The sequence below is a fragment of the Somniosus microcephalus genome, chromosome 19 (genome assembly GCF_052327205.1).
Source record: "Somniosus microcephalus isolate GS21.2 chromosome 19, FLI_Smic_1.0, whole genome shotgun sequence".
Taxonomy (NCBI): Eukaryota; Metazoa; Chordata; class Chondrichthyes; order Squaliformes; family Somniosidae; genus Somniosus; species Somniosus microcephalus.
The window spans coordinates 52,924,739-52,935,977 of NC_141005.1; the positions used below are offsets into that span (position 1 = coordinate 52,924,739).

Genomic DNA, 11,239 nt, shown 5'->3' on the forward strand with positions numbered 1-11,239 from the left:
GTAGATTTTGAACGTGCTGCCCGTGTATAAAACTGGCAATGTGGATCAGCCACCCGTTATAGAAACTGTCCAATTTCGATTTCCATTAATTATAATTTTCTATAATGGACAAGGAAGACACAAATTACCCACATAGTGTCCTTTCAAGGATAATTGCCCAAAGTTATTGATGTCTATTTTAAAAAAGTAACATAAATCAGGAAAAATAACGATTTAAATATTTGTGAAGCATAATGGATTTCTTCTTCCACAGAAGATAAATTTATCTAAAGCCCTTTGCAGTCGTTCATTTACAAGATTTTCTGCCATCATTGGCTGCCCCAGGTATCACAACAACAGATGCAAGTGTCCCTGTTCTTCAACAACCTATAGAATTTCTCTTAAACTTTGTGACCTCACTCTTGGCGATTATGTAATAATTAATGTTGTTATAAAAGTAAGTAAGGAGCAACCAGAACCTAGTGCTGTACACAGAGCATAATCATTTTTATAACAGGTTATTTCTAAGAGATTGGATGGGAGGAGTAATGATTGCTATTTTGATGAGGTGGCATTCAATACATTAAAATAAAACCCTTGTTGTCTGCCCATCCAGTACTTACCCTATACAGTTTTGAAAATTGCAGAAAGTTTAATCCCCCTACCTAAAATACTCTAACACAAAAATCATAATGAATGCATAGAACAAGAAAGGAATTACAGTACGTTAGTGTATTACTGGCATGGGTTGGGCACCACTGTACTTGTCACTTTAGATAAATTCGTGACCAAATGCGTGAGTACGGTCTGGGTACTCACACATCTGGCCGTTGGAAATGCCGGCGTTCAGCATGCACAGCGCATGCGGGGAACGCCGGCATTTCCAGACCTCGGAACGAAGGGGTTCATAGGCACAGCGCGTGCGACTGCACAGGCAGCGCTTGCGCAGTGAACTTCGCCGATTTCATTCATGGATTCAGTGAGGGTAAGTCCTTACAAGTTACACTTGAAAAAAGCATGTGTAAAGTTGTTCCAAGGCTGCGGAGGAAGATATATTTTATCGTGGAGCTTCTGAAAGGCAATATTTTTGTTTGGGAAAGGGAGGGAAGTTATTTTAAGAAATTTTAAGTAAGTTTTAAAGTTTAAATTTTTTTTTTTAAACGGGTTTTCAGAACGGTAGGTAGAAGGAGCAATTGTGGCTGTGTGAATTGAATGTGAAAATGAGTGTTCTAAAATGAGTAATGTAACATTTCCAGCACTTTTAAGAAAGAAACTTTTCATCAGTAATAAGTAATTATGTATGTATGTCCGCATATATTCCTTTACGTATATGTATGTATGTTTTATATTCCTTTACTTATGTATATGAATGTATGTTTTTAATTATGATTTTCCAATAAGTTACTTTCTCTGAAAGTCATAATTAAATAATACATTCATACACATAAGTAAAGGGATATATACATAACACGCAAAGGAATATATACAGACATACATACTTTCAGAAGCTCCACGATAAGAAATATCTTCCTCCGCAGCCTTTGGAGCAACTGTACCCATGCTTTTTTCATGTGTAAGTTGTAAGGACTTGACTTCACTGAAAGCATGAATGAAAGCGGCGAATTTTACTGCGCACGCGCTGCCTGTGCAGTCGCACGCGTTCTGCCTCTGAACCCCTTCGTTCAGAGGACAGGAAATGCCGGTTTTCCCCACATGCACTGTGCATGCTGAAAACCGGCATTTCCTCCGGCCAGACGCGTAAGTACCCCGACCGTACTCGCGCATTTGGAAGGGAATTACTGGGCCAACATTTTACATGTCAATAAAATGAAAAATTTAACAATTGCACGATTTGCCCCCTCGCATCTGCGACTGAGGGTCCAAGGAGGTGCATTGCGCAAGAGGTCATCGTCGTACATATCCTCACACTGTTCCCTTTCGGGAACTGTATGAAGTGGTGGAAGGATTTATGGCCATGATTAACGCTCATTCCGTGACCGTAACCATCTTTGAACCAGCCGTTAGGGTGGTTAGTCCTATGGCGTGAGGGTTTTACGGGCTCCCACAACCCATCTGAGGGGGGGGGGCCACCCACACCCACGGACGCAAGTATCCCGCTGGATGTCCACCCAGAATTTATAGTTGGAGCTCCGACTCCACTTGCCGGGACTGTCTGGAGTGGGGTTCGAAACCCTACTCCTTCTGGCCCAGCGGCGGGGATGCTTACTGCTACGCAAAAGGCCCACTCCGCACAAAAGGTGACACCCATAAGTTTCCTGCGCCTTTTCCCTCCCCGTGACTGGAGCCCTATGCTGCCACTTGAAAGACCAAGCTATCATCTGCCCTTTTTGCGGCGCCTTTGACTTCTCATTACCAATGATGAGCAGGCGCTGCGCCTCCACCTCCTTGAGGAGATTGCTGAGGTCATCATCAGTTCAATTGTGAGTTCTTTTAATGCCGTGAATTGTGCTCATTCCAGCCATTTCACGTTGCTAATCGGATTGGGCCTTTGGCATAGCGGTAGGATCCCCGCCGCTGGGCCAGATCAGGGTAGGGTTTCGAACCCCGCTCCAGACAGTCCCGGCAAGTGGAGTCGGAGCTCCGGCTCTAAATTCTGGGTTGACATCCAGTGGGATATTTGCGTCCGTGGGTGTGGGTGGCCCCCCCTCCTTGTATAGCTTGTGGGAGCCCGTAAAACCCTCCCGCCATAGGACTAACCGCCCTAATGGCTGGTTCAAAGATGGTTACGGTCACGGAATGAGCGTTAATCATGGCCATAAATCCTTCCACCACTTCATACAGTTCCCCAAAGGGAACAGTGTGAAGACACGTATGATGACGACATTGCTAAATAAATAAATGGAATTTAAAAAAATCTTTTAGGGCTTTTAAAAGTCTTTAAATTGCTTTAATTCTGTTTAAAACTACTTCAGATTCTTCAAAATAATGTAAACGTTTTTAAAAGTTTATAAAAGTTACCAAAAGCTTCAAAAAACTTCCAAAAACCTATTTAAACTGCTGCTTTGCATGTAAAAATGCTTAGCAGCTTGGCAGAAACATTGGGGGCGTGTCCTGTTAAACTGAGACCTCAAGGGGCGTGTCTCAGTTGCACAGCGCGCTCCAGGCTTCGCGCTGGCTGCACTCCTGGGCGGCGTGACGTCAAACGCTGCCCGGGATTCTTCAGATTCAAAATGGAATTCCAGGCGTCCTGGATAGCATAGTGGTTATGTTACTGGACTAGTTATCCAGAGGCCTGGACTAATGATCAGGAAATTGAGAGTTCAAATACCCAGCACGGCAGCTGGGGAATTTAAATCTAGTTAATTAAATAAATCTGGAATAAAAAGGGTGACCATAAAACTACCAGATTGTCGTAAAGGGAATAATGTCCTTTAGGGGAGGAAACATGCCATCCTTACCCGGTCTGGCCTACATGTGACTCCAAAGCCACAGCAACGTGATTGTGACTCTTAACTGCCCTCTGAAATGGCCTAACAAGCCACTCCGTTATAGCTAAACCGCTATGACAAAGACAGCAGTGTGGGAGGTACCTTCACCACATGGACTCGAGGGCAATTAGGGATAGGCAATAAATGATGGCCTTGCCAGTGACGCCCACATCCCGTAAATGAATAATTTTTTTTTAATGGATTATCTATTCCATACTTTAACTCCAGTACTGGGGCAGGAGGGAGCTGTTCCGTTGGGATGGGCTTTACTTGGCCAGTGCTGGGACTAGAGTCCTGGCGGATCATCTAACTAGAGCTGTAGAGAGGGCTTTAAACTAACTAGTGGGGGGGAGGTTCCTAGAGAGCAAATAATAAAAATGACAACAGAGAAGGTCATAGACTTAGGTAGCAGTGGGGAAATTAAAAACCAGAGCGTGTCAGGAAGGGGCAGAAGGTATGGAGTAAAAGGTAAAGTAATAAAAAGGGCAAAAGCAGGAACTAAGTGTCACAAAACATCTTTGAAAGTTCTCTATCTGAATGCATGTAGCATTCATAACAAAATAGACGAGTTAATGGCACAAATAACTACATATGGGTATGATCTTGTGGCCATTACAGAAACATGGCTGCAGGGTGACAATGCCTGGGAATTAAACATACCAGGTTATTTAACGATCAGGAAGGACAGGCAGGAAGGAAGGGGAGGTGGGGTGGCTATGTTAATAAAGGAAGGAATCACTGTAATACAGAGAAATGATATTGGGTCAAAAGATCAGGATAATGAAACAGTTTGGGTGGAGGTAAGGAATAATAAGGGGAAAAAAACACTAGTGGGCGTAGTCTATAGGCCTCCGAACAGTGGCAACTCTGTTGGACGGAGTATCAATCAGGAAATAGTTGAGGCTTGTAATAAGGGAACATCTATAATTATGGGGGATTTTAACTATCATATTAATTGGACAAATCAAATTGGGCAGGGCTGCCTTGAGGATGAGTTCATTGAGTGTATTAGGGATGGGTTTCTTGAGCAGTATGTAACTGAACCGACCAGGGGGCAAGCAACCTTAGATCTGGTCCTGTGTAACGAGACAGGATTAATTAAAAATCTCTTAGTAAAGGATCCCCTTGGAATGAGTGACCATAACATGGTTGAATTCCATATTCAATTAGAGGGTGAGAAGGTTGGATCTCAAACAAGCGTGCTAAGCTTGAATAAAGGAGACTATGAAGGTATGAGAGCGGAATTGAGTAGAGTGGATTGGGAAAATAGATTAAAGGGTAAGACGATACATGATCAGTGGTGTACATTTAAGGAGTTATTTAACAACTTCCAAAAAATATATATTCCACTGAGAAGAAAAGGGTGTAAAAGAAAAGACAGCCATCCGTGGCTAAGTAAAGAAATTAAGGATAGTATTCGACTAAAAACAAGGGCATATAAGGTAGCCAAATCTAGTGGGAGGATAGAGGATTGGGAAAACTTTAAAAGACAGCAAAAAATAACAAAAAGATTGATTAAGAAAGGGAAGATAGATTATGAAAGTAAATTAGCAAAAAATATAAAAACAGATAGTAAGAGTTTTTATAGTTATATAAAAAGAAAAAGGGTGGCTAAAGTAAATGTTGGTCCCTTAGAGGATGAGACCGGGAAATTAATGGTGGGAAATATGGAGATGGCAAAAACACTGAATGAATATTTTGTATCAGTCTTTACAGTAGAAGACACTAAGAATATCCCAACACTGGACAAACAGGGGGCTAAAGGGGGGGAGGAGCTAAACACGATCAAAATCACTAAGGAAGTGGTACTCGGTAAAATAATGGGACTCAAGGCGGATAAATCACCTGGACCTGATGGCTTACATCCTAGAGTCTTGAGGGCAGTGGCGGTAGGGATTGTGGATGCTGGTAATAATTTTCCAAAACTCCCTGGACTCGGCAAAGGTCCCGGCAGACTGGAAAACTGCTAATGTAACACCCTTATTTAAAAAGGGCAGTAGACAGAAGGCTGGAAACTATAGACCGGTTAGCCTAACATCTGTGGTAGGTAAAAATTTGGAGTCCATTATTAAGGAGACAGTAACAGGACATTTGGATAATCATAATTTAATAGGACAAAGTCAGCATGGTTTTATGAAGGGGAAGTCATGTTTGACAAATTTGCTGGAGTTCTTTGAGGAAGTAACATATAGGGTGGATAAAGGGGAACCAGTGGACGTAGTGTATTTAGACTTCCAAAAGGCATTTGACAAGGTGCCACACAAAAGATTATTGCTTAAGATAAAAAATCACGGGATTGGGGTAATATTCTGGCATGGATAGAGGATTGGCTATCTAACAGAAGGCAGAGAGTTGGGATAAATGGTTCATTCTCAGACTGGCAATCAGTAACTAGTGGTGTTCCGCAGGGGTCGGTGCTGGGTCCCCAACTCTTTACAATCTATATTAACGATTTGGAGGAGGGGACCAAGTGTAACATATCAAAGTTTGCAGATGATACTAAGATGGGAGGGAAAGTAGTGAGTGAGGAGGACATAAAAAACCTGCAATGGGACATAGACAGGCTAAGTGGGCAGAGATTTGGCAGATGGAATACAATACTGGAAAGTGTGAGGTTATGCACTTTGGCAGGAAAAATCGTAGAGCAAGTTATTATCTTAATGGCAAGAAACTGGAAAATACTGAAGTACAAAGGGATCTGGGGGTCCTGGTGCACGAAACTCAAAAGGTTAGTATGCAGGTGCAGCAAGTGATTAAGAAGGCCAATGGAATGTTGGCTTTCATTGCTAGGGGGATAGAATATAAAAATAGGGAGGTATTGCTTCAGTTGTACAAGGTATTGGTGAGACCGCACCTGGAATACTGCGTACAGTTTTGGTGTCCATACTTAAGAAAGGACATACTTGCTCTCGAGCCAGTACAAAGAAGGTTCACTCGGTTAATCCCGGGGATGAGGGGATGGACATATGAGGAGAGGTTGAGTAGATTGGGACTCTACTCATTGGAGTTCAGAAGAATGAGAGGCGATCTTATTGAAACATATAAGATTGTGAAGGGGTTGGATCGGGTGGATGCGGGGAGGATGTTCCCGATGATGGGTGAAACTAGAACTAGGCGGCATAGTCTTAGAATAAGGGGCTGCTTTTTCAAAACTGAGATGAGGAGGAACTACTTCACTCAGAGGGTGGTAGGTCCATGGAATATGCTGCCCCAAAAAGCTGTAGAAGCTACATCATTACATAAATTTAAAACAGAAATAGACAGTTTCCTAGAAGTAAAGGGAATTAAGGGTTACGGGGAGCGGCAGGAATTTGGACATGAGTCTAGGTTCGGATCGGTCATGGCCCTGTGGGTAGCGGAGCGGGCCCAGGGGCCGTGTAGCCTGATCCTGCTCCTATTTCGTGTGTCTAATTCTGTTAGATTCAGGAGATGGTTCTGTGATAGTGGATTGGCGGTTAGGATCAGATCAGCCATGATCTTATTGAATGGCGGAGCAGGCTCGAGGGGCCGATTGGCCTACTCCTGCTCCTATTTCGTATGTTCTTATGTTCTTATGATTCAAGTCTTTACGTTGATTTTCTATCAGTAATGTGATGGGAATTTTATATTTTGAGTTTATAAACCAAAAATGTACTGAAAAATTCCTATTATGGTTTCCAAATCTGAATTCCAAGTTATTGAAGCGCCAATGAAATAGTCAATAGAAAGCAGCACAGTAAAATTTATCACCATAATGTGTAAATTATTAAAATGCGGGAAGTTGCAATAGCAATGAAAATGATTGAATTGTAGTTCCTTATTGATTTTCTTTTAAATTCCAACAAATTTAAATCACAGAATATATTTTATTTCCCTGAATATAAATGTACTAGAAAATGTTACAGTACCAAGCAGTTTCCTAAACATATAAACCATACATTGCATAGTCAGAGAAGTTTTAGATGTTGCAAGCGACTTATTGCCCCAAGGTTTTAATTTAGTCTTTCTCCTTTCTCCTGCTTCAAGTAGAGATTTTGGGGGTTTCTGTTCCTACCTGGGGGAATAAGTGAAGTGCAATCAAGCCATTCTTCTTGTGAAACATTTTTGTGTGCAGCATACTAGTTCAAGCCTGTTGCAATTCTACATCTGTACAAATGTTTTGAAAACACAGTACTGTTGGGCTAAATACATTTATTACATTTTGTAACAGAACCATATGGTACGAGTTGCATGCACGTGAGTGGCCTTTCAAGAATCAGCCAACAGATGCGATAATATGGCAAGCCGGGCGAGGCATGAAGCCTAGTCTAAGTCAAATTGGCGTGGGAAAGGAGATTTCGGTATGTAGAAACCACACAACCATTGGTTATCTAAAAGTATTCAGTAACCTTAAAGTACTACAAAACAATTTTACAACATACCTCCAGTTTACTTGCAATTAGACAATTTTCCTTTATAAACTGGCACCGACCAATACATTAATACACCGTGCCACCAGCGGTAAGACGTGGGATTTTCCTCTCCATTTTCTCCATATGCTGAGTTTCCAATTTCAGCCAGGCTGTCTTGGAGAGGTGAGGAATGGAGTTAAGAAAAATTGGACCTCTGCTCTCCAGTTCTCCTAGCAACAGCAAAGCTTTGAAATAGGTCACCTACCTACCCACTTGGGTTATGGTGAGGAAACCTAAAGAAGAGAAGAAATAAAGATTAAAAATAGGTAGGCAAGTGTGCAAAATAATCTGCAGTACACTTTTTCTATTTAATGACTATTGTTTCTTGTAATTCATATTTGAAAACACTGCAAATATTTTATTTTTCTGATTGACCTAATTGATCATATAAAAAGGCATGGTAGAATAAAACACGCAGGTACTAAACCAGGTACATCTAAAGAGTACAGTCAGTGCACACATCTGTATTAGCACTATTATTCATTTGTGTTTGCTGAAGGTAACACTATCTCGCAACCTTTTGTTGATTAATAGTCAATGCTTAAATTAAACTTACATGCTGTAAAAACAATACAGCTTGACCCCAAGTTTACTCCTCCCCCCCTCCCCGCCCCCCAAACAACCTTCTATCTCACTCCTCTTTTCCATGCCCGTATATGACTTGGATCTGTCAGGAAGCTCAAAAGTTACAACCACATTTACTTGAAATGTGCAATTTCTCCTGATCTTCATGGCTGTCTTGCTAAGTCTATCTCCTTGAGAACAGTATTGATGAACTTTTGCACCTTTAATTCTTTTAGTACGGCTTATCATCAAATAACCTTTCTCATCAATAAAGGCCTTTCTCGGGGTGGGGATATGGCAACATTAAACTGCCTCTATCTCCCTTTATGCAGTTTCAGTTTTGTACAACTTGTTAAGTATAGTGACACTTATCTCACTGATTCCAATGGTTGATAATGATTTTACTACATTTGTACCATTTGACAACACAACTTTGTTTTCATAGTGTTATTTATAAATCCAGTTGATTATATAATGTTGAACTTCCAACAATACCATTTTTGTATTGATGATAAAACATCTGTATCTCACACTTGTGCTCTACAGATCCCTAGTATAAATCATTTGAGTTTCTCTTGTGCGGCTAATTTAGCTATGTTCCTTCTTTAAAACCTGTTATGGGATGTGTTAGCTTTTGATCTGTGAGCAGGTGAAAAAGATAAATACATTGTGCAGTAATTGACTTTTTTTTATAGTCTCAGTGCATCTGTTTCTGATTGATTTCAGGATATCCTGCTTTTCTGCTGGGCCTATGAGCAGGAAGAGCGTCCCAGTTTCTCAAAGATCGTGGAGCTGCTCGAGAAACTGCCCAAGCGAAACCGCCGCCTCTCCCACCCTGGACATTTCTGGAAGTCAGCTGAGTACGTTTCCCTTAGCTCCAACGTGTGAAAGCCCAGATACACGTTGTCGGATTTCGGATGCAGTCTTGCGTTTCATGCATTACATTGGGTTAGCGATTTGCTTTAGTGTTTCAGACGATTGCTGGACAAATCAGATCAATCATCCAAGGATGCACAAGTTGGGAATCATAAACTGAAACTCCAAGTGAGTGTTTTAAACCTCAGTCTTAACCGAATAAAATCCGCAACAGTAGCAGGCACAATTTAGCACACTCTTTTGGTAGCCACAGCTCCAAGTGCCAGGGCTGAAGAGTGCGGCGCGTGGAAATATCACTTGGTTTGATTGATGGGATTCTTCTAACTATGAGTTCTGTACCTAGGCAGGCACAGGAGAGGCACTTGGAGAAAAGGCCAATTGAGTTCAAGACAAAAATCCTCATGAATAAATTGAGTGACATGGTTGCCAAAAAATAAGACTTGCATGATCCTGTGTCTGCTTTGCGTCTGTCTGCAAATGAGGAAAGTTCCAACTGCTCAGATGGTCTCTCAAAATGGGTAGAACATAATGAGGAAAAGTGGTCTAATTCACATGCTGTGGAAACCTGATAAGACCACATCACTGGGACAGAATGCTGTTATGACCCAGAAAAACATGTGATCCATTATGATTATTGTCCCCTATTGTATCACAATGACTATGGATAAGATAGTACCTTTAAGATGTGTGATATGAAGTGATTTATATCAACAATGTAATCTTATCAGGTTTTGATAGTACATGCAATCCTAATAATAGAAAATAACTACAAACTGCACATTGTGCTCCTTAATTGGTCAGTAATGGTATGTACATTCAATCCTGTTAGACATGGATTTGGTACTTGGTACCAAGGCAGGAGACAAAAACGGTCACTACAGGTCCTGATCATGGACACAAAAATAAGGCAAGCTAGATGGGCTGTATGGACTTTTCTCATTTCTACCCTTTTAACGAGCTTACGTTCTTATCAGCAACTTTTGTGCCCCTTCTGGCCTATCACCTGTAATAGGGCTCTGCTGTGTTGACCCTTTATTTCGCCAATCTCTGGAAGAGAAACTACAAAGGAACAGCTGATCTTAGTCGATAATATCTTGCTCCACATTCTTTCATTGTCCCATTGACTACAAGTTCATGCCCCATCTCCTGCTGCTCCCCCCTGGCAACTGTTCCCCCCACCCGGTACTGCATGCCCTCACTGCCACCTGATTGTGCCAACTGCTGCCCTGAAATGAGCAATTTTTTTATGTCAACATTTTTTTTAATGCATAAAAAATAAAAGTACATAACCTCTTCATAAAACTCAGTCAAATAACTATAAATCTCTGCCATAGATACTTTGGTTCTGTAGTTCTTTGTGATAATTCATTTAGTATTCCAGGAAACTCACATTCTCATGCTGTGTGGCATTTCAGAGGCACTAGTTTTTCTTTATTTCTGGAGGTATTTTTATGTACTTTTCCTACGTGTTTAACTTTATTAAAGCATCTTAGTGTTTGTATGGTTTTTTTGTAGTTTAATGGATTTTTTTTCTTTTGATAATTGAAATGTGACTCTAGAAGCGATTGATAGCAGTACCGTGAAGCTCACTATACTTCCATCAAAAAGTGGTATTGTGCTGGATCTAGCACTGCAATTTTATCAATTCTATTCCATTATAGGGTTGAGCTTCTGAATACATACTACCTATGAAGCTTCTGTTGATAAAGAGAGAACTTGCATTTATATAGCACCTTGCCATGTCCTCAGGACACGCCAAAGTACTTCATAATCAATGCATTACTTTTGAAGCGGAGTCATAGTTGTCGCGTAAGCAACTGTGGCACACAGCAAGTTCCAAAAAAACCCAGCAAATTCAATGAATGATCATTGGTGTTAGTTGAGGGAAGGATGTTGTCCAGGACACCAGGAGAACTCTTCTTTGAATAGTGCCGTGAGATC

At 41.2% G+C, this 11,239-nt stretch overlaps 1 protein-coding gene across 1 annotated transcript in view; it reads left to right on the top strand.

Moving 5' to 3' along the window:
- ksr2 (kinase suppressor of ras 2) overlaps positions 1-10,804 on the top strand; it is a 568,763-nt gene extending 557,959 nt beyond the window's left edge. Inside the window, exons 19-20 of the mRNA XM_085961784.1 lie at positions 7,618-7,747; positions 9,149-10,804. Of these exons, the coding sequence (XP_085817910.1) occupies positions 7,618-7,747; positions 9,149-9,310 (292 nt within the window). The 3' untranslated portion in view covers positions 9,311-10,804. The remainder of the gene's footprint in view (positions 1-7,617; positions 7,748-9,148) is intronic.
- Positions 10,805-11,239: the final 435 nt, after the last annotated feature.